General features: G+C 41.6%; 2 protein-coding genes across 2 annotated transcripts in view; one reads left to right on the top strand and one right to left on the bottom strand.

Moving 5' to 3' along the window:
* The window catches only part of adcy8 (adenylate cyclase 8 (brain)), a 144,571-nt gene that overhangs the window by 19,797 nt on the left and 100,505 nt on the right, over window positions 1-24,269 (bottom strand). The window contains exons 10-14 of the mRNA XM_085804555.1: window positions 12,562-12,759; window positions 7,542-7,642; window positions 5,609-5,810; window positions 2,870-2,959; window positions 1,501-1,673 (exon numbers count right to left, since the gene is read on the bottom strand). Coding sequence (XP_085660681.1) covers window positions 1,501-1,673; window positions 2,870-2,959; window positions 5,609-5,810; window positions 7,542-7,642; window positions 12,562-12,759 — 764 coding nt within the window. The remainder of the gene's footprint in view (window positions 1-1,500; window positions 1,674-2,869; window positions 2,960-5,608; window positions 5,811-7,541; window positions 7,643-12,561; window positions 12,760-24,269) is intronic.
* Window positions 21,127-23,395, top strand: LOC146969846 (tripartite motif-containing protein 16-like). Its single transcript, XM_085805417.1, has one exon. The coding sequence runs from the start codon at window positions 21,332-21,334 to the stop codon at window positions 22,985-22,987; it is 1,656 nt and encodes a 551-aa protein (XP_085661543.1). The 5' UTR covers window positions 21,127-21,331; the 3' UTR covers window positions 22,988-23,395.

Raw genomic sequence — 24,269 nt, 5'->3', positions numbered from 1 at the left:
AAAAACACTTCAGGAATACACTACAGTCTTTGTGTTGCACATTTGTGTGATTTGTTTTCCAATATCATGAAAATACGATTGAACAGAGCAGAAAACAGGCAAATAATAGAGATTGATTGATATCTTCTTTGATATCTTTATTTCGATCATGTAAACGACAGTGTAAAAAAAAAAAAAAAAAAAAAAAATGCGGAAACAGTGAAATTTCTGTTCAGAAAACTAGATTGACTGAATTTACTAGAACAATTTGCAGCTAAAATCTCCAATAACTGACAAAACCGTTGCAGTGAATGTGATTGTGCAGGACTAAGAGTCAAAGAAAACACGAATCAGAGTCGTTCATCAGAGGGTTTTAAAAGAAATGTTCCCTACGGAGCTCAGACAGAGTGGAGACCTCTAATGAAGGCTTTATACTGCTTCTTTTCTTCCTATAATAGGCAGACGCTCAGGGTTTTGTCGTACGTTGTCAATGCAAAGGTCACTGTACTACGACCGCCAACGCCTCCGAGATGAGCTTTCTCACATTTGCAACATTAACGTCCGGAAAAAAAGGTCAGAGACGGTCATTGATGTGTTTTTAAGAGGAAGGAGTGAAGGAGCAGACAGAGAGGTGAAGACTCATTAATGCACCTGCTAGGTTAATGTCAACTTTGCAGGCATTAAGGAGTTCATCTCACTGATTTGCCTGCACTGATATCATATCATTATATATTATACAGTATAGACTGAATCGACTTGTTGTTTACATTCTACTTCCGGGTAGAAAACCAGCACGTAATTTGAATGAGATCAATAGTAACGAACGAGAGTTTAGCTATATATAGATCATATTTTTCACGCCCTATCACCGTTTAGACAAATCTGAAATGATTGAAGAAACATTACTATTTCTGTGTGTGTGTGTGTTTTGTGTTGCTATAGTGTTGTATTTATTCAGTTTGGGGGAATCACGGTGTCTAGAAAGCACCAGTGGCTGCAGCTGACAGGGACAGCTAACGGTAGCTAAGCTAACGGCGGTAGCAAAGCTAATGGTGGTAGCTAAGCTAACATCAGGACGTCAGCTGTTAAAACCCTCCCATTGTTGGACACGACATGAAACTACTCCAGTTAGCTCAGTCATGTTGGAACTCAGATATCCGCTGGAGAAAATATTTTTTCATGGACCGTTTATTGAGTCACTGAGTTATTAAAGTTAGACAGGTAGCTAACCGTTAGCCCGGCTAATCTATGATAACCATGACTAATTCCAAAAATGTGCACACGATGTTTGTCCAATCATTGGTTTTATAGACTTTACAAACATCAGATTAGTCTAAATGGCGATATAGTGACATGAAAAATTAGATACATATAGCGAAACTCTCGTCCGTCACTATTGTTCTCAAGCTGGTTTTCTACCCGGAAGTAGTTGTAAACATCAAGGCGATTCGTCCTATATGAAATAAATCTGAGGAAATATGGAGCCGGAACGCCTCACTCGTGCGATGGCTCAACACTCACTCTGTGTTGTGGTGGACGGTGTCGTAGCGGACGAACAGCGAGGTGTAGAAGGCCTCGGTCAGCAGCGAGTAGATGGCGATCATCACCAGCAGCACGGCCAACTTCAACACCGAGTTCAGCCGCAGGAACACGGCACACGTCACCATGGCCAGGACGCCGGTGAACACAAAGTACTGCAGCAAGAAAACACAGAGTAGACGTATAAATATGTGTCTGTATTAAAGCTCCATACGGTATAAAGGTAGATGTTTGTATTAAAGCTCCATACAGTATAAAGGTAGATGTTTGTGTTAAAGCTCCATACAGTATAAAGGTAGATGTTTGTATTAAAGCTCCATACAGTATAAAGGTAGATGTTTGTGTTAAAGCTCCATACAGTATAAAGGTAGATGTTTGTATTAAAGCTCCATACAATATAAAGGTAGATGTTTGTGTTAAAGCTCCATACAGTATAAAGGTAGATGTTTGTGTTAAAGCTCCATACAGTATAAAGGTAGATGTTTGTATTAAAGCTCCATACAGTATAAAGGTAGATGTTTGTGTTAAAGCTCCATACAGTATAAAGGTAAATGTCCATGTGTAGTGTGATTATAAAGCAGCTCTAGGTTCTATATTAATACTGTGAAAGTATCAAAGCCTCAGTCCACAGAGAAATGCACACAGCCTGTATTCAGAAACTGAGCCTTAAAACCAGCCGTCAGGACTTCCTGTCACTTTGTGATGTCACAACAAAACCCCGCCCCCTCACCACCACCTGGACCCACCATCCAACACTTTTTGCAGGATTTGGTTTCTCTGAAATCTGCTCTATTTTTATTGGATCACTCAGAAAACAGTCAGCCAATCAGAAGAGAGGCTCAGAACCTCCTCCTCTCTTCTGATTGGCTGACACAAACCTGTTGTTACACACTTCATTTCCCATAATGCAACTTTTAACAGCATCTTTTTGTTAGACTCTGGTTCATTCTCTCAGCCCTCCATTCAAACTCGTCTCCAACCCAAAACTGGATCAAACATGATGACATCACTATGACAACATCATCTCTGGTTTACAGCTCTGATCTGCACGCGCGGCTCTTTTAACCCCGAGGAAACAGGTCTGTGATGTTTACATGCAGCGATAATGTCGTCGGCTCCATCGGTTCAGCAGAAACAACGTAACGGATATTTTCTCTGTGACGTTCTGACGGCTCCATCAGTCTGTCCGCTGTCTGAGGCGAGACCTCCCTCTGGGCGCCAGCAGATGTCGGAGATGTTTAATTTATCATCTCGCTGCCGCTGCCGCCGTCAAAGAAGTGGGAAAAAAAAAAAAAAAACTCACAACAGATGGAAGAGACTGCAAAATTCAGACACCTCATTTAGAAGGTACCTCTGGGTAGAAGCAGATGTCTGGGATGGAGGCCGACTCGTTGAACGTCTGGTTCCTGAAGGTGCTGGACTTGTCGAAGTCGCACCACAGCTGTGAGGAAACGAGACCAACGGGGGAGGGAGGGGGGGGTTATTGTTATTGTACAGAATTAAACCGATGAAAGGATTAGGATAAATAATACCCAGAATCCCTTCACATACAGTTTTTCATCAAGACTTTAATCTGTCGAGACGCTCGTGTCAACAAACATCTGATCTGTGAGCAAACAGGTCGAGGTTCAGATCAACAAACAGCTGATCCTGCTCAGGAGGCCGAGTCTAGGATCTAGTCTAGGATCTACTTCCTGGAGTTGATGAAGGTTAGTGACAGAATCAACAGACGTAAACAATGTAAATCAAACTGAGAAAGGAGAGAAACGCATTGCTTTACTTTTCATTTCAATAATAAATAAGTATTGAAATGACCACATTGTGTGTGGTGGAACTCCTTCCTTTCTTCAGTGTGAATAAAACATTGATTTTTTTGCTTTGGTTCATTCTTGATATCAGCACAAGACACTTAATAATATAATAATACATTGAGACTTTTTTTTTTTACTTTTAAACATTTTTTATGCTGATTGTAGGCTGTCATTTGTCTTTACGTTACAAACCTATTTCTTATATGAAAGGTACAATGCAAATAATGTTTTATTTATCATTTATTTATCATTTAAAAAAATCTTAATATCATCATTATTATTATTATTATTTATCATTTATCTATTTAAAGCAGAAGTAAGCGGAATGTTTGTGTTAAGTCTTAAATAGTTATATCTTCCGACAGCAATCACTTACATAGAGTGTTTGGTCTGTCAGTCACTCTGCTCTGCTGTAAGCCCAGGAGAAAACTTTCCTTGTATCCTACAACCTTTATCCAATGAGGAGAGAGAACGGCATAAAGGGGCAGTCCTCTCTGTGTGTGCAGCCAAGGGATGCGTGTGAATGCACGTAGGGACGAGGGCAGGGGCTGCTAACTCCATCGGCTACTTCTGCTTTAATTCAAAACCAGGTATACATTGGCCATTGTTAGCTAACATCAGGGCTTGACGCTAAGCTTTTTTCCAAGTAGCACTGTGCTACCATGCTGAAAAATTTAGTAGCACACAACATTTTTTAGTAGCACAATAAAAATTTTGTAGTTTTGGTGAAAATATCATTTTCAAACAAATAAAGTAGATTTAGCCTATAATCCTAACCCTGTAGACTAATTTTTAATGTTTTAACTGGCTCTTTGCCTTAACAAAAATCAGGAAAGACAAACAATGCAAATATGTGTGAGAAAATAGAATATTTATTACAACCAATATTAGTTTTTAGTTTTACGCTGTATGTGTGTGCATGTGGCCCAGGGGTGGGGGTATTGATGAGCAGTGAACCTATATTTCCCTCAGTATAAAAAGCTGAACATTACATACAGGGCTCTACACTAAGATTTTTTAGGAGCACAATGAAAAATGTTGTAGCAGGCTGTTTAAGCCTTAAATAATGCTGAGGGTCCAACATGACCCATTTTTACATTTGAGAACAGTAAAAACACCAAACATTTTTCCTCAACAACCTGTCACACAAACGGCTCCATGTTGCCCCTGTGTGATGTTCAGGGACAGGTCAGACAGGGAGCTTTGAGGTTGAAGTTTATATGAATGTTGCACTGTGAGACTGTGACCACATGTCAGCTGTTCTCACCGCGACAAGCGTTTTTTTTTTTTTGATAGCTCCGCAGTAGCCTCGGAGGCCACGTACCACCTAAGGGCTTCCTTCACCTGGGGCAGAGCTCCGTGTGAAACAGTAGGGGAGAGACAGCCCGAGACCGTGTACCGGAGGGAGAAGCAGGTCGAACGTGCACGGAAAAAAAGCGCATCGCACCGAATGTGCGCTGCTACGGTGTCGCCTTGGCGTGCATGACGCGCGTCTACCTTGAAAGTAATGTGCGGAAAAGACGTTACATCTGAACGGCCCCGATGTACACAAGCTTTAATCAATGCGGCGGCCAAAATCACCAAACAGGCAGGGGGGGCGGGGCGGGGGGGATACTGTGCTCACGTTAAACAGCATGCAAAGCGGTGCATGCAGTTTCTGTCTGAGTCGCACTGATGCGACTGAATGCAATTTTTTATTCGCACGGGCTATTATCAACTCGCAAATGCGAGCAAAACTGTCGCACTGTCGAGCCCTGAACATGTATCTTTGCTAACTTTATAGAATTTAGTTGTATCCTTAATGAAATAACTCATTTACATACAACATGTTTTGCACTTTTTTGAATTATTTTTTTGAATTATTAACCTTCATAATCAGAATTTTCAATTTAGTTGGATGAGTGTTGAGTTTTGGCTAACTTCTTGTCAGCCGATGGAGTTAGCAGTCCCCGCCCTCGTCCCTACGTCACCACATTCACGCGCATCCCTTGGCTGCACACACAGAGAGGACCGCCCCTTTATGCCGCTCTCTCTCCTCATTGGATAAAGGTTGTAGGATACAAGGAAAGTTTTCTCCTCGGCTCAGAGCAGAGCAGAGTGACTGACAGACCAAACACTCTATGTAAGTGATTGCTGTCGGAAGATATAACTATTTAAGACTTATATTAACACAAACATTCCGCTTACTTCTGCTTTAACTGACATGAGCATACACATAACCTCAGTCTCCATCATCACTCCCCAGCGCTACACACCGGTGTGACTCTGTTTGGACTCACTATATTGATCATGGCCGCCAGGAAGTTGATGAGGATGGAGACGAAGATGATGACGTTCCGGGCGGCGTAGGTCTCGTTGATCCAGCAGCAGGCTTTCCTCAGGACCAGGGGCAGACACTTGTAGTCCTCTGCCGTGGTGACCAGGACCAGGCAGGAGTGCAGGAAGATGAGGATAGAGAACTGGATCACCATGGTTACCATCCTGCAGAGACATAAAAACAGACGGCGCCGTCATTAAACAGATGCAGACTTAACTACCTCCTAATTATGACGACTCGGAGTTTTGATCTGAACATTATGAGACGTGTTTCTCACACTGAGCAGAAGATCTAATTATGTCTACACCGACATCCCATAATGAACAAAACAGTAATTATCACTTCTATCATCAGGCTGAACCTTGAATATCTATCTATCTATCTATCTATCTATCTATCTATCTATCTATCTATCTATCTATCTATCTATCTATCTATCTATCTATCTATCTATCTATCTATCTATCTATCTATCTATCTATCCATTCAATTGGTCTATCCGTCCAACCATCAAATCCATCGGTCCATCCATCCATCCATCCATCCATCAAATCCAGCCCACCTGGTCTATCCATCCATCCATCCATCCATCCATCCATCCATCCATCCATCCATCCATCCATCCATTCAATTGGTCTATCTGTCCAACCATCAAATCCAGTTGGTCCATCCATCCATCTATCTATCTAATCCATCCATCCCAACTGGTCTATCCATCCTTCCATCAAATCCATCCATCCATCTATCCAATCCAACTGGTCCATCCATCCATCCTTCCATCCATCCATCCATCCATCCATCCATCCATCAAATCCAGTTAGTCTATCCAGTCCACCTGGTCTATCCATCCATCCATCCCAACTGGTCTATCCATCCTTCCATCAAATCCATCCATCCATCTATCCAATCCAACTGGTCCATTAATCCATCCTTCCATATATCCAATCCAATTGGTCTATCCATCCTTCCATCAAATCCAGTCAGTCCATCCATCCATATGAAAAATTTGTTAGAATTCATCTCCAGTGTCCTAATTCAGATGATGCCTCCGACCGATCACAACGCCATGACGACACCATCCCATCATCGTTGTCCTGGGCGACAAAGGTTCTAACAATCATCCCAGCATTCAATGCTCACTGTTGATGAAGCCTTAGGATCAGACTGTGCTGTGTTCAGGTCACAAGGCCTTAAAACTGTTTGTGGAAACCACGTCACGTGTTGTAAACACACTTTTGTTCAGGCAACGAAGAAACAGTAAAGTGTCTCAGTCTCAGCTTCATTAAAATATACTAATGTCAAACATTTGAACTATACATAACAACATGCAGGACAGTGTAAAAGTTTTAGCCACTCTAAGTGAAGATGCTTTCAGGAACAGTTTTAATTCATGGATTAACTTCATTCAAAGTTCCAGATAGATAGTTAGTTCTTCTGTGCATTGAGGCAGTTAAAGGACCCAGTCTTCTTATTGTGAATTAGAAAGAATCTAAACATCTGAATGGCCTCAAACTTTTACACAGTCCTGTACACCCACAACTGAGGTTTTGTAAATAAATAATGATCTGTATTAATCTGGAGACACTGAAGAGTTATGTCTGGACTTTGGGATCGACTGATACCAGTAAATAAAAGTAAAATATGGCACCAAAAACATGTGGAGACTCCACACGACTGATGATGTACGATGGAGCTCAGGGACTCTGGAGCTGGAGCCAACTTTATAATAAAGTCTGTTCCATTGAACTTTAGTAAAACTCTCGGCCTCATGTTGATTTGTTTTGGTGTTTTATGAGGGAAACTGTGTGTGAAACAGGAAACAAACAGATAAAAGAGGACGGGAGTGACCCCGGTCTCTTCCTGTCTTTCCATCCGTCCTCTCCGTGTCTCTTTACCTGGCAGAGGGAAGCAGGCTCTGGATGGTCGTGATGAAGATGAGCACGATGAAGGCGCACACCAGGTTGGACTTGAACACCTCGTCCCTCATCTGGGAGTACTGCAGCGTGAGAGGGAGAAGAAGATGAGAAGGAGGAAGAGGAGGCGAGAGGGGGGAGGAAGAGGAAAAGGAGGGGGCGGAGGAGGAGGAGGAGGAAGGGGAGGAAGATGGAGAGACAGTTTTGTTTTTTTTCAGACAGACAAGACGGAGAAAGTGGAGACAGTGAGACGCTGCTCAGACTCACAGCGGTGCACAGACACATGCGACGGGTCAACAGACACAAGCGTTAGAGAGAGAGAGACAGGAGCGGAGGGAGAGCCGGGTCCTGGGGGGTCAGAGCCGTTAGCTGTTAGACGTTAGCCATTAGCTGTTAGCCGTTAGCCATTAGCTGTTACCCGTTAGCCATTAGCCGTTAGCTGTTAGCCGTTAGCCATTAGTCGAGTTAAGAGACAACCTGAGAGCGATTCTCCAAAAATAAAATAAACTCAGCAGCAGAAATTTGAAGTGAAATTTGAAATCTGATTGATGACAAACTTTATTTTATTGACTCGCAAACATCAACACCCACAACTCAGTAAAAATTCTCTGTTCCCTTCTCTCTGTTTTTTATGAGCTTTTAGTTTCAATAGCAGCTTATACTGACTGGCTTCTACTGTTGACTACTTTTATGTGCTTTTCTAGTATCTTATACTTTAAATTTTAATATTTTCATTCAATTTTATTGTTATTTTTGTACAATTCGCTAATAAACGGTTTACATCTAATCTGTTTACAACTACACGGGCAGAAATGTCAAATGTATGATTTCTTTATCGCCTTATTCGTTGTTTACCGTGACAGCTGTTCACAAAACAATGGGCTTTATGCACAGCTCCACTACTTCCTGAAATAAGCCAGCTCCTTTATTTCCTGTCTTACATTATTGGACCAACTGATTAATCCAGGTGTGTCTGATCTCACAATAATGGTCAGACACACCTGGATTAATCAGTTGGTCCAATAATGTAAGACAGGAAATAAAGGAGCTGGCTTATTTCAGGAAGTAGTGGAGCTGTGCATAAAGCCCATTGTACTGCATTCAATAAGTTGTGCATCTAGTCAGGTTCACTGTGTACAAAAATGTACTTTTGTGGGAATTTTTGGGGGGATTTGTTGACCCGTATGGCGCCCATTTTGAAATTCCAAAATGGCCGACATACGGGTGTCTGTGTAAGTGGCAACATTGGTTTTTGGATTCCCCAAGGTCTGCAGATTCCAAAAATGTATGGGTCAACAAATCCCCCAAAAATTCCCACAAAAGTACATTTTTGTACACAGTGAACCTGACTAATCCTGTAAATTTTTAAATATTCAGCTATAATCTTAAAAGTGAACTCTTAAATCAAAATCTGATAAAATAACTTTGTACAAAGCTTTTACTAAATCTGTTTCTGTTTCCTCGGCCTCTGCATGAAAGAGATGAGTTTTTATTTCCATGATTTCCTGGTGGTTTAATTGTCATTCGAGGAGAAGCCCCGCCCCCCGACGTTGATGTAAGACTCTAGACTTGAGTCTTGATTAATAATGATTCCCCAACCCCAACCCCTTTCTCCCCCGTGACCCCTGCTGCCCCCGTCCTTGCTCTGTCTCTTTCTCAAAGGGTGCTGGGAAATTAGCAAGAGGATGCTGCACGTTTCGTCACAACTTCGGCAGAAAAATAAGAAATAAGAAAAATAATAATAATAATGAGGGAGGCCAACAGCAAATCACTGCACACTTACTGAAGAGGTTAAGAAGTCAACCAAGGGGGGAAAAAAAAAAAAAAAAAAGTTGTTAGAAAAGTTTGGGAAATGTCTCTGGGATTCAAAGGGAAACACAAATGTGGAGGAGGAAACGGGGCCAATGTGTAGGTCAACTCAAAGGTCAAAGATGAGCTCACTGAGGGAACAGAAGAAAAACCAAAACCAAAACCAAAACCAAACATTGGGGAGAAGTTGGACAAAAAGCTACAGAAGAGCGTCACATTCACCAGAGGAAGATTTCCATATCACACAATTGACCCTTTGTCAAGGCCCCGCCCCCCACGGTTACTGTTGCTAGGTTGGACAAACAATGGTCACGGAAGGGTTAACTCCCATTGGAAACCATTGAAAATTAGGAAGATTTAAATTGCTAGTAAGGGAAATTTGAATTAACTTACATATCAGAAAAATGGTGTCCGTGATAGAAGACAGACGTGGCTAAAGAGCGATTGAACGGGCATTACCCGACTTTTCCGAAAAATGGGGAAAAATCATTGTTTTGGTCACTCACTAGCTAGTAGCTAACGGCGCTAGCTAACGTTAGCTACAAGCTAATCTCCGCCGATCTCCCGTTTCTCCTCGTAAAACTTCACAAAGTTAAAAAGACATTAGTGGCGGTAATGTTACGTTTGCTAGATAACTTTGAAGGTATTAGATCTTCTCTGTCTATGAACACGACCAGAGAGTGGACTAGAGAATGAATGAGCTTAGCACTTAGCACAGTACAGCCAGGGAAAACGGGCTCACTTCTCATGAGGACTGCACACAACAACAACAAACAAAACTTTGCAGTTAACCCCTGACCTATGCCTACAGCGCCCCCTAGTGGACCACCCCCAAACCCTATTATTAAGCTCAATTAAATACGTAACAGAAGCTTAAAGTAATATTATATGTTAGGCTAAGTATGTTTATTGATGTCTTGTGTTTAGGGAATGGGATAAAAATGACTCCAATACGTTCCAGATATTGTGAGTCGCTATTGCAGGAACCCCAGACACACATTTTAACCATATTGAAAAATTATAAAGAAGTTTTTGCCCAAAAGTTGCTGTCTACCTATCTTGTTTCATAGGGTTTCATTCCAGGGTTGTCCAACCTTAGAATGTTGCGCAACACGTGACATGGGGAGAAGCGCTCTGATTGGTGGAACAGCAGACCAATCAGAAGGCCAACAAAGGGTCAATTATGACTTCACATCCCATCATACTAAGAGCTCAGTTTCTATTGGCTGTGTCTTTGAAATGTGTCGCTATGGAAACGTTTTGTCTGGTTGTTTACACTGAACAGCTGTGAATAAGATTATTTGTAGTATTCATATGTGCATCAAACAAAGGTAGATGTTTGTGTTAAAGCTCCATACAGTATAAAGGTAGATGTTTGTGTTAAAGCTCCATACAGTATAAAGGCAGATGTTTGTGTTAAAGCTCCATACAGTATAAATGTAGATGTTTGTATTAAAGCTCCATACAGTATAAAGGTAGATGTTTGTATTAAAGCTCCATACAGTATAAAGGTAGATGTTTGTATTAAAGCTCCATACAGTATAAAGGTAGATGTTTGTGTTAAAGCTCCATACAGTATAAAGGTAGATGTTTGTGTTAAAGCTCCATACAGTATAAAGGTAGATGTTTGTATTAAAGCTCCATACAGTATAAAGGTAGATGTTTGTATTAAAGCTCCATACAGTATAAAGGTAGATGTTTGTGTTAAAGCTCCATACAGTATAAAGGAATATAACTTGTGTATCAGTATAGTATATTTAGAGTTAGAAGAGTGTAATGAATTTGTTTTATTTCTGCTGTGGTCTAAGTTTTACCTCAAGCTCATCTTGTTGTGGTAGATTAATATACGTATCTATGAGATGTAAAGTCATAATTCAAGGACGTGGAATTTGAGAAAACAAACTAAATTGTTTCTTTTTATTTGAGTGAATGTGACGCACTTCGGCTAAAAGAAGAACAAAACAAAAAGTTGAATGAATCAACTTTTTCCACAAAACTGTAAAAAGGGAAACAGGTCCATGGCATGGACTTTAGGTCATGAGTAAACTGAAGGGAGTTCTTTTAAAGGTGGACGTTTTCTTTTTATTATCTTGTTTCAGAATCTCACATGAGTCTCGCTGAAGTCGTTTTCATGTGTGAGCAAAATACTGGAAAATAAAGAAAAAAAGCTGCTAATGTTTGCAAAGAGTCAGGTTTGTGCCACCACCTTTTATATTAGTCAGTCACTGAACACAATCAGAAACCTTTTAATAATCAATATGATTCACTCAATACAGTTTTAAAAATTGTTTAGCTGCACCTGACTGTTTCCTGATGAAAAACCTCAAAATAAAGCTTTGATCCAGAAAAACACTGGATGTAGTTTAAAAGATAAAGCTAATGCTAATTTGAAAGGCGCATGGACAATAAAGAAAAAACAAACAAATCAACTACATTTGTATATTAGTAACTTGATTATGTCCTTGAATGAGTAATTAATAATTTAATTTGAAAATAGACTCCCCAAAATAAAGTTATTAGAAAATAGAAACTAAGGAAATAATACAATAGCCAGGTGATTTTTTAAAAGACAAAATGTTAAAAACCTTTTAAATGCGTCATTTCCTGGGCAACAGCGCGGTAATGTAACAGACATTGGTTTATATGTAAAAACTCTACAGGACAGCTTTAAAGATACTTTCTTTTTTCTTTACATTTTTACATTTTCATTATTTTTTACATCTTTGAAAAATGAGAAAAGAAAACAGAAATATTTGCTTGCAAATTTTCTGACCATTGCTTTTTTTGCTCGAAATAATTTAATGTATAAATGTTTGATGATTGTATAAACTTATCAACTGAGCATAATGTAGAATTCAAGTTAATGAATTATTCAGGTGGCACGCTTGAGACTCCGTACTCTGACAGATTGCACAGATATATTATCTATATTTTACTGACTGCATTATTTTCCTATAGATTTCACCACATCCCTCAGTGACTCATGTAAATACAGTGAAACGATTAAACTTGATTCTCTGCAGGTTCCTTTAGCTTACTCATGATAGGAAAAATAATAATAATGATAATAATAATAATAATGTTGCTCATTGTTTTGCTTCTGAAAATCTTCATCTAGGAGTAAAAAATGAGGAAGGAGAGAGAAAGAAAAAAAGAAAAAACCAAACAGGAATCTGTCTAAAACCCCAGCTACCTTCTCTTCCAGGCTGGAGTCTTTAAACATCAGTGAGAAAGGCTTGATATGCTCTCTTCTCAACTTATCGCCACTCCGTAAGTCGATGGCGCTCTCTATTCGCTTGTTAATTTCCTCAGGACCAGAGTGGACATGCAAAGCTTGTGCGAGATGGTTTGGAAGCAGATTTATCGAATTTCTCGTTAGGGCAGCCAGAGTCTATAGGGGGAAAGCACATGCACATAGAATGAACCTGCTTGTCCCCCCCTTTTGGTTTGTTTCATTCAAGTTACAAAATGAAAAAAAGAAGAACAGACACAGTTACGTTCATTACATCCACAAAAGAAAAAGAGAAAACAAATCAAGGAGGAAGGAGGGAGGAAGGAGGAGGAGGAGGAGGAAGAAGAAGAGAGAGGGGGAAGTTGACCAAAATGCAACGTTCACCATCAGAGCATCAGAGCAAAGTCATGCATCATCATCATCATCTCATACGTTCACGTTCACTGTGCACCGAGGTTAGTGGAGAGCGAGCTCGTCACGATGCACTCGTTATCAAACAAAGCTGCAGTTCATGTTCACGACTGGACTGTGACGGGAGGAGGAGGAGGAGGGTGATAATGATGATGATAATGAAGGACGGACCACGACAAGACAAGACAGGACAACAACCAACAGATGGAAAATAAAACGTGATGGATGAAAACAGCTGAGAGACAAGAATCCGTCTGATCGATCACTGATCACTTCCTATCTCACAGTTTTACAGATAGGCGTATGTGCAAAAAACAGTTTGAATCCAGCTGCAGACTGAGCTCATGAGAAGTCATGCATTCAGCTTTTTATTCTAATTATCACAATTTTTCATAAAAGGGAAAATAATTGTTTATGTAGCCTGTATAAAAGTGAATGTCCTGTACCCACAGCTCTTTCCTCTACTCCAATGGTTCTCAGGGTGGGGTCCCCCAGGGGGGCCTAGCAGGGTCAAAGGGGATCCCCAACTTTTTCTTGAAATTTTACCACTTTTTTCTAGAATTTTTAAACTTTTTTTTACACCGTTTTTTTTAATAGAGCCTTTTTTTCTTCTTTTTTTTTTTACCACTTTTTCTAGAATTAAAAATAATTTGAGAAATTTTTACCACTTCTTTTGACCTTTTTTAAAAACATTTTTTTAGTAATCTTACCACTTTTTTCTGGAATTTTTTTGAAACTTCTTTGTCTTTTTTACAGTGCATGAGCTTCATCTTAAATTATAATAAAAAGTTATATTAAAAAATAAATCCTGATATTTAAAAGTGGAAGTTCATAATAATAAAAATAATTCAAGTATGTGCTGGATAAAAAGTATAAACACAGCAAACAGTTAAATAAATTTGACTATTTATAGTTAAAAAATAAATAAATATATAAAGGTTTTTAAGTTCATCAAGTTTATAAAAAAATATCTGTGATCCAGGAAAAAAGGAGAGATGAAGAAGCAGTGTAGGCTTATTTACATGTGTAACCTAACCTGTTACTAGTCTTATGTCAATCATTTCATTTCTGTGTTGACTTTGGTTGTTATCAAACTCACGAGCCAATCAGAGTGAATTCACTGTGTGAGGGGCGGGACTAGTGGCCTAGGTTAGTGTGGTGTGTAGTGAGCATGCAACAGGAGAGACACAGACGCTATCGACCGGAGAGCTAAGACGTAGCATCGTGGTGTCGGGAGCATTTAAGTTTTATCATGGAGGTCGACTACTCGTTGGTCCTGGATATAAACTTCTGTGTGACCTGCAAGAGGTGAATATGATGTGTACTGTATGTCTGTATTTTGTGCTAACTAGCCTAACTGTTACAGTGTTAAGAGACTGGACGTGCTAACTAGCAGTAGCATACGATGCTAATGTGCCTGTGTATCGTAGCTTTAGCATTAAGATGTTTCTGAAGCTAAAACGAGCTAATGCTAATTTGACAAGAGATAAAGTTTGATATTGTGGCTCATTTGGGATAATATGCTTTAAGGAGGCAGACGTTGGAGAGCGAGAAAGAGAGAGACAGGTTTCCAACAGACGGCCCTGCTGTTTTCTTCCTTGTGACTTCGTGGCTGTGCGCCATTGCCCGTGTGTGTGTTTGAACTGTGACTGCCATCACTCGTACCCCGACTAACAAACCCTTGGATTCGTGAGTACCAACAAACATGCATGTGCTTTTTTATTTCATGCTCAGTTCTGAGTGAAGCAGCCATTATAGTTTTCAGGCCCCACAGCACACAAGCTTCATCCAACAGGCTTGTAACAGGTTTAAATCTTGTGTTACATGTGAATGTGTGTGGTCGGAGGGAAAAAAAGGCCCGGCTATTTTGATTTCTTTCAACCAATCACAATCGTTGTGGGCAGTGCCACAGCAACGGGCGCTTTTAAAATATCGCTGAGGGGTAGGCATTAGCCTCGCTAGCTCGCTAGTTACATTTGTTTTGTTTTTTTTTACAATGTTTTATTAATGTACATTGTACATTGTCCCTTTTCAAATAAACTAAACTGAAGCTAGCTCACTGAAGACGAGGGGCCAAGCTTGATAGATAAAACTTTTGCCGTAGCCGGAACGTCCTTGGATAGCAAATGGCGTAAACATTGGCTTTGAATATATTTACAGTCATATCGAAATATCCGTGGTCCCTGTTGTTGTTTCCTTTCTCTGACGGGACTGTGAAAACTGCAACAGGAAGGCAGGACTGCCGCCGGGTCAGAGGCTAATCGCAGCAGCAAACTTCCTTCAGCTCAGACTATTTTGAAGGTAACTTGCGGATTTTAAGGGGATCAAATTTAATTTATTTTCAAGTATAAGGTTTTTTTCTTTGAAAGTAAAAAGAAGTGTTCATTGCTTGTAAGAGATGAGTTAAAGATTGTGTATTTTTCAAGTGTACACAATAAAAAGGGTTTTGTTTTGAAACTTAAAACAACTTTCACAGAAACTAAAAAAGAAAAATTCAATAGTACACTAAACATAATTCTGCCTTTTATTTTATACAAGAAAATATTTTCCCATTTAAATTTCATTTCAGTTTTAAATACCTGTGAGGATTGTTGCATTTAAAGTATAGTTGTTGTGGTCATTATTAAAGTTACATACATTATTAAATTTACATATAAAATAGTTGTATCTTTCTACAATGATCCCAGGCCCAGTCTCATCGTATTTACCACTCTAGCTTTATATCTAACTACATTCATCTAACTACAATAAACACGTTTTATTCCTACTGTCAGGTTTTAACCTGAGCTTGACTCGGTGTTACAGACTCACTCTATTGGTTAGGAGAGGAACTGCAATCCACAGAGAGAAGCGTCAGTCTGCATTCAGAAACTGAGCCTTGAAACTAGTCTTCTGTCACATCCTGTGACATTGTGATGTCACAACAAAGCAGTCACCCAAAGCCCCGCCCACCACCTGGATCCACCATGGACACTCCACCAAGTGTTGGATAATCCACCATTATCCAACACTTTGAGGGATTTGTTTCTCCGAGAAAGAAGATAAAACTGCTGTGTTTCCTGCAGCCACTCACCTAAACTAAACCTCCTCAAGACAAGTTTTATTTGCAGGTTCTGAGTAAAAACCTCCTGATGGATGGATGTTCTGCACACATCCTCTTCGTCACCTCCACTGCAGCGAAAAGCTTGTAGCGAACGGACCGGAGTCGTTTCCTCAGAGTCACTGACATCAGCTGAGAGTTAAACAGCCTCTTGGCAAAACTGTGGACAGATGACCGTGTGGAGAGTCGGAGTCCTGAGGAGCCGACAACCGCTAAAAGTGATGAGGAGAGCGACACTAAATTCATTGTGTCTCCTCCCCAACTCCGACCAATCACAAGTCTCGCCTCGTCCTGCTTAATCCGAGGCGCTAACCAGTGAAATCCATCACACGGAGAGATCGATAACAGTTCATCTTCAGAAATAACTGATTATTGGATGTTTTTCACTCCCCGAGTCACTACAGGGAAGAGTTCAGCTTCATCACAGCTGTCTGCAGATTATAATGACTGCAATTTCACGCTTTATTGGTCAACGGCTCACAAATCACAGGAAAGAGCAGCGTTTATCAGCGTCAGCAGAAACAGAGTCTCACCTGTTCACAGAGCTGTGACGAGTACGACAAGGACTCGCTCAGTCCCCGAAAAACACTGCAGAATATCTAGTTTAATGACTCGAGCTGCAGCTGAAGTGGTGGAAGATACAGCATTTATACATGAAACTAAAATACAACAACAACAAGCGTACAACCAACAGTTGTATTCAACAGTTAGTGTTTCCCACACTGAGATCATTCTGAGGACGACGTGTCATCGCTGTGAACTCGCCCTGGGACACACACACAACGCACACACATCTCAAGTATTTGATGCCGTCCAATTGTCTCCATTATAATGAAGCTTGTGTGTGTGTGTGTGTCTGTGTGTGTGTGTGTGTTTCCCTGTGGCTGCTCCAGATATGTTAATGAATTGACACACAGGCCACGCGTTTGTCATTCATATGCAACTGAGGTTTCATCCAGTTCAAGTTCAACTTCAGTTCAGCCCCCTCCTCCTCTCTTCACTGTGTTGAGAGGAAAAACCACTGATTTGCATTTAGTTAGTTCGGCTCCTCTCTGCCAGAAACACAGGGAAATAAAAGCCATCAGGGAAACATCCAAGGATTTACAGCTTTTCCTGAGAATATATGTTGTTTACACATGTTAAAGCTCCATACAGTATAAAGGTAGATGTTTGTGTTAAAGCTCCATACAGTATAAAGGTAGATGTTTGTATTAAAGCTCCATACAGTATAAAGGTAGATGTCCATGTGTAGTGTGATTATAAAGCAGCTCTAGGTTCTATATTAATACTGTGAAAGTATCAAAGCCTCAGTCCACAGAGAAATGCACACAGCCTTCCTGTCACTTTGTGATGTCACAACAAAGCCCCGCCCCCTCACCACCTGGACCCACCATCTAACAATTCTGCAGGATTTGGTTTCTCTGAGTGTTTTATACTGAAATCTCCTCCTCTCTTCTGATTGGCTGACACCAACCTGTTGTTACGAGAGCTCCAGAGAGAAGTTGAGAGAGGAGATGGAAAACTATGCACATAGTCTTGCAGGAAGAAACATGTCACTTTTTGGAGATATATTCCGATGATTAAATGAGAAGATCAATAACACTTAGTTTAGTCTAATGGCAGCATTTATAGAATTTAAGACACCTTAGGCCAATCAGGTTCTGACCTAAGAGAAAACAAACACCATTACCTCTAAAGTTCACTAATTAACACAAACTATCTGGTTGTGCTTTATTTTGAAATCCTACTTTTGCACGACATGTGTTAAACCGCTGTCGCCTCGCTGCTCTCCACCTTCACATCTGCAGCACAGAAAACTCCCTGATGTCAGGTTCATCAAAAGGCATTTTGGGAAGAGTACGTAGGAGGTCTGTGACTTGAAGCAGAATAATAAATAAGTGAAACACTTTGAACATCACAGACTGATAATGTATCAGTGTCTTCTCAGTTCGGTCACAAGAGCAACTGGATTTAAACATGAAAACATTTCCTTGTGACGCTTTAAAGAAACTTCAGAGCATCCCTCCACTGATTTTTTTTACACCGTAACTAGCTTCAGTTACAAAAATCATATTTCCCACACTGCATGAATGTCACTTCACATTCATTATAAATCCTCTTACTTCCAATGGAGCCACAGTCTTGCATCTTATCTTTTTGATCTTATTGGTTGAGATGATGCCTGAAAAAGTTCCAGCGTTTCCACTTCAGTTCAAAATAAAAGCGCAGCTGTGTAACCAACAGGCTTTTATTGTGACACAGTCCGTCTGCTGGGACCAGCAGGGTCCGACACGGATCACAACAGCTCCGTATCGGCAAAGGTGCATCCAATACTTCACTGGCCACTCACAACAACAGCAGCAGCAGCAGCAGCAGGGCTCCCAGGGGTCAGAGGGGCCAGAGGGGAAGGAGGGGGGATGTGTGTGTGTGGGGGGGCAGTGCCAGAGTTCTGAGCCGTGCTACCATGATTGTTTTTGACATGCACGTCCCTACAGGAGCTCAGAGCCTAAAGGCCACATGCTTCCATCTCTGACATTTCTCTTCTGTACGTTGGCTGGTGTGACGACGACGCCCGGGGGCAGAGCTGGGCTTTATGTGGGGGTGGGGGGTGGGGGGGGGGGCGGCAGTATGGGGTTACATGTAAGATACATATTAATAACAGAACACGTTGAGGCTGTTGGAAATGCCAACACATGATGCCAGGAAAAGGGCAAGTGGAGGAGGAGGAGGAGGTGTTTGTTTGGTGCTGAGACGTCCAGCAACGTCTCACATGTCAGAAAACAGAAAACACAGCTCGCTGCTCTGCGCAGGACGCTTCGTGTTCAACCACAAACACCTCGGGGGGAAAAAAGAAGCAGAGCAGAGTGAAGTGAAATTCCTCCCAGTATGATCCATTGACTCCTCCTGCAGCGCCACCAACAGGTCAACCACTTCACCTGAGTGGAAACGTCAGATTCTGGTCGACCAGACATGAATCACATTTCAGACCAGACAACAAAATGCGACATGATAATAAACAGTTACAACACAGGAACTGGGCTAATGTTTGCAGATGCAAATGGAAGCATTCAGGGCATAAAATATAAAATACTAAATCTCATAAATAAGAAGGACAAAATTAAATAAGACATTAATAACGTGAAGACGTGTTTTAGACGTGCAGCACAAAGCAACGTGTCGCTGCATCAACGCGCGATGAAAGAACATCCATTCATCCATCCATCGTCCACCGCTTCATCCGGAGTCGGGTCGTGGGGGCAGCAGTCGGAGCAGGGATCCCCAGACTTCCCTCTCCCCGGACACTTCCTCTCCCCGGACACTTCCTCCAGCTCTTCTGGGGGGACCCCAAGACGTTCCCAGGCCAGCCGAGTGACATAGTCACTCCAGCGTGTCCTGGGTCTTCCTCAGGACCGATCCGCCTGTCAATCTCGCACCATCCTTCCCTCACTTGTGAACAAGACCCCATGATACTTCAACTCCTCCACCTGAGGCAGGAACTCTCCCCGGACCTGGAGGGTGCAAGCCACCCTTTTCCGGAACCCCTTATGAACAGAGCAACAATGAGGAAGTCCACGTTGCCCGGATCGGCGTTACCGGGGGCCCCACCCTGGAGCCAGGCCTGGGGTTGGGGCTCGCAGGCGAGCGCCTGGTGGCCGGGTCTTTGCCCACGGGACCCGGCCGGGCCCAGCCCGAAAGAGCGACGTGGGCCCACCTTCCAGTAGGCCCACCACCCGCAGGAAGGACCATGAGGGGTCGGTGCCTTGTGTTTTGGGTAGCAGCCATGAAGAAAGAACAATTCTGATAAATCATCATGTTTATATTCATAAATATTCACAAATACATAAATATTGATTGTGGGAATTAATCTGAAGATGTGATGTCACTGAATTCAAACGTTGAAGCTCCACATTTTCTTCTTCTGTGTTTTATTTTGAAGGTTTGATCCATGAGAAGATCTTAAATCAATCTAAGTGTATGGAGCTTTAACACAAACATCTACCTTTATACTGTATGGAGCTTTAACACAGACAACTGAACTTCTTCTCTTCCTCCACCAACACTAGAAACCAGCGAGGTAGAGATGAACCCATTTCTTTCCTATCTTGTATTTAGTGGTTTTCGGAGTCACTGAGTAAGTAGGTCTTCTGAGGAGACACACAACCTCCTTTGAGGTGAAAGCACAGTGACAGTGCTGTGCATCATGGGAGCCAGCAGGCACACAGTGAAGCATGAAAGAGGTAAAGACAGAGCCACTCAGCCGGTAGTGCAGAGAGCCGAGCAGAGCAGAGCTGGGAGTCCGATTTCAGGAGGGCCGGAGATCCGAGTATGAATCCTCTGAGGTCTGATAACGTAAAATCAGACCCGCATGGACGCCAGTTTTCTGTGACCACGGCGGGGGAACAGGACGTGATGTCAGCTGTTATCAAAATGCGAACAACAGGACAATGGGAGATAACCGCGCTGCTTTATGGTACAGTTATCAGAGAGCAGTTAATGGACATCCCTGTTGTCCAAGTCATTATGCAACCTGTGTTATGATACTTCCTGTGGCATTGCTGCATAAACATTCACAGTTAAATTACTGATGATAAAAAACAAATTCAGATGTCACATGTATTTGATTATGAGAAAACTGATGAACTATTGATGGGCGATGTGATTAATCACTGAGAGATGCTGTACAAATAAAGGATATTATAGTATAATTATTATTTTATTATGATTACTAGAAACAAGTTCAGATAGTTGTAACGAGGCCAACATGTTCTGCCACCTGCAAATGAACTAAGACATAAAACACTTTGTTGTTGAACTTTGTGTCGTACAAAGGTTAAACAAACAGGACTGAGTCACACCTGATCAGATACCAGGAGGTTTTTACAACCTCTGACAGACACATGATCTAACTTGTAAGTTTTTAACGAGTCTTCATTGAAAATGAGAAAAGCTGAGATCAACAGCTGCCGCTTCTTGCACTGGAATAAGGAAAAACCTGATTTCCTGCTCTCAAACACAGTGAGCTGCAACGTGTTCATGTGTTTCCTTGTTCCCTCCCCTTCAGATCTACAGTTTGAAGATGGGTGGAACCAACATGTGGTGAAGAGGAGGAGCTGACAGGCCCCGTTCACTGCAGAGACACATGTTGTTTAGATCAGAGCTCAAACTAGTTTCACTTCTGAGCAACAGAAACTCAGACAGTCGTCGTCTGTGAGAGGTGAAATGGCGCAGAAAGGAGTTCATCTGGACCAGGAGACCTTCTCTTGTTCCATCTGTCTGGATCTACTGAAGGATCCGGTGACTATTCCCTGTGGACACAGCTACTGCTTCAACTGTATTAAAACCCACTGGGATGGAGAGGATGGGAAGAAAAACTACAGCTGTCCTCAGTGTAGGAAGAACTTCATACCAAGACCTGACCTGGTGAAAAGCACCATGTTAGCAGCTTTAGTGGAGGAGCTGAAGAAGACTGGACTCCAAGCTGCTCCTGCTGATCACTGCTATGCTGGACCTGAAGATGTGGCCTGTGATGTCTGCACTGGGAGAAAACTCAAAGCTGTCAAGTCCTGTTTGACGTGTTCAGCCTCCTACTGTCAGAAACACCTGCAGCCTCATTATGAAGCAGCTCCATTAAAGAAACACAAGCTGATGGAGCCCTCCAAGAAGCTCCAGGAGAACATCTGCTCTCGTCATGATGAGGTGATGAAGATGTTCTGCCGCACTGATCAGAAGTGTATCTGTTATCTCTGCCCTGTGGATGAACATAAAGGCCACGACACAGTCTCAGCTGCAGCAGAAAGGACTGAGAGGCAGAGAGAGCTGGAGCTGAGTCGACAAAAAATCCAGCAGAGAATCCAGGACACAGAGAAAGATGTGAAGGTGCTTCAACAGGAGGTGGAGGCCATCAATGGCTCTGCTGATAAAGCAGTGGAGGACAGTGAGAAGATTTTCACTCAGCTGATCCGTCTCATGGAGAAAAGAAGCTCTGAGCTGAAGCAGCAGATCAGATCCCAGCAGGAAACTCAAGTGAGTGGAGTCAAAGAGCTTGAGAAGAAGCTGGAGCAGGAGATCACTGAGCTGAAGAGGAAAGACGCTGAGCTGAAGCTGCTGTCACACACAGAGGATCACACCCAGTTTCTACACAACTACCCCTCACTGTCAGTACTCAGTCCATCTACACACTCATCCAGCATCAATATCCGTCCTCTCAGACACTTTGAGGATGTGACAGTAGCTGTGTCAGAGCTCAGAGATAAACTACAGGACCTTCTGAGAGACACATGGACAAACATCTCACTGACAGAGACTCAAGTGGATGTTTTACTGTCACCACCAGAGCCCAGGACCAGAGCTGACTTCTTAAGATATTCACAGGAAATCACACTGGATCCAAACACAGCAGACACACATCTGTTATTATCTGGGGGAAACAGAAAAGTAACATTCATGAGTAGACATCAGTCTTCTAGTCACCCAGACAGATTCACTACATACTCTCAGGTCCTGAGTAGAGAGAGTCTGACTGGACGTTGTTACTGGGAGGTGGAGTGGGGAGGAAAAAGAGTTGATGTAGCAGTCGCATACAAGAATATAAGCAGAGAAAGTTGGTTTGGACGTAGTGACAAATCTTGGATGTTACGTTGTGACAACAACGGTTTCACATTTTGGTTCAACAACTTCCAGACTCCAGTCTCAGGTCCTCAGTCCTCCAGAGTAGGAGTGTACCTGGATCACAGTGCAGGTATTCTGTCCTTCTACAGCGTCTCTAAAACCATGACTCTCCTCCACAGAGTCCAGACCACATTCACTCAGCCTCTACATGCTGGATTTTATCTTTACTTTGATGGATCCACAGCAGAGTTGTGTAAACTCAAATAGACAAAGATCATTGAAGGTGCAGTTGGTTAAAATCTGTATTTTAGTTCATCACTTTCTTTAGTCTCCATGTTTGTTGCTAAAAGCTCATTGCTGTTGTGTCTCTGCGCTGCACAGAGATCACCTGTCAATCAAACATTGTGGGCGGGACTTTGACCTCTTGTCATTTCTTGTTGTGTTGATGTTTGAGTTTGTTGAGGTGGAGCTGGAGCCGTGGAGGAGATCACTGCTCATGATGATGTTTCTTTACCTAAACTCACATTTCTCCACATGAAAATAGAAACTTCTCTGAGCTCTAAATGTTTGTTGGATATTTGTGTTGATGTGTTTGTGTTGTTGTTGTTTGGGCCTTAACAGAGAAATCACCAGACCTTCCTTTATCACTGAGCTTTGTTCTCACTGTGGAAACTAAGAGATGTGTTTGTATGATAAGGTCTATGAGCTTTAATCAAAGTGTAAATGTCATGATTATAATCATACCCATGTTACTTATTAACCTAGTTGCTCTTCCAGCTGTTTATTATTAGTACCACTTACTTTTCCAGCCTTTTGTTGCTCCTGTACCAACTTTACAGAAACAATCAGTGTATGTTGTACTCCAGGTATTAATAGATGAGATCATTACACTACAGAGAATGATGTATGACAGATAACAGACCAATGTTTGCATTCTCTGAGTGAAATGTTTGAATATATGTTTAATGTTGTTATAAATGAACTTTGTGTAATATATATTTTTGCACTTTGTATGTCACATCATTTTTTAAGAATATCTCTTGTCTACAAGCACTACTTGTTGCATATTGTCATATTTCTCTGTCCTTGGGTGTCTGTGTGTGAACTTCAATGAGATATTCTACAAAGGTCACACAGGTCACAAATCACAGCCACAGGGGAACAGGATGATTTCACACCACTGCACATTGAATGGGTGGAGCATTGTCTAATTAAAGAGGAACAATAAGTCTGGTGTCTCCTCCTCTGTGTCTCTAACCCTCTTCTCCTCCATGTGCATTTGTTTCCAACGAAGCCGGTGAGAAATCAATCCATGGAGCGGTGGACAACGTTATTTATCATCTACCATGTTACCATGTGTATATCTGTGTAGTCTTATCTGTCATAAACAAGAGATTATGGGTTAAGGGGCGCGTTACGTTTGTGTGCCGGTGCTGCAGAGATGACAGTTAGATTACTTTTGATAAAAATAATACACAACCTCAGATGTCACATGTATTCAATTATGAGAAAACTGATCAACTATTCTGAAAACTGTTGATCAATTACC

This window comes from Trachurus japonicus, chromosome 17, assembly GCF_045865225.1.
Source record: "Trachurus japonicus isolate A0001 chromosome 17, Traja_1.0".
In the NCBI taxonomy this organism is placed as follows: domain Eukaryota; kingdom Metazoa; phylum Chordata; class Actinopteri; order Carangiformes; family Carangidae; genus Trachurus; species Trachurus japonicus.
This window is presented reverse-complemented; position numbering and strand designations above follow the sequence as displayed.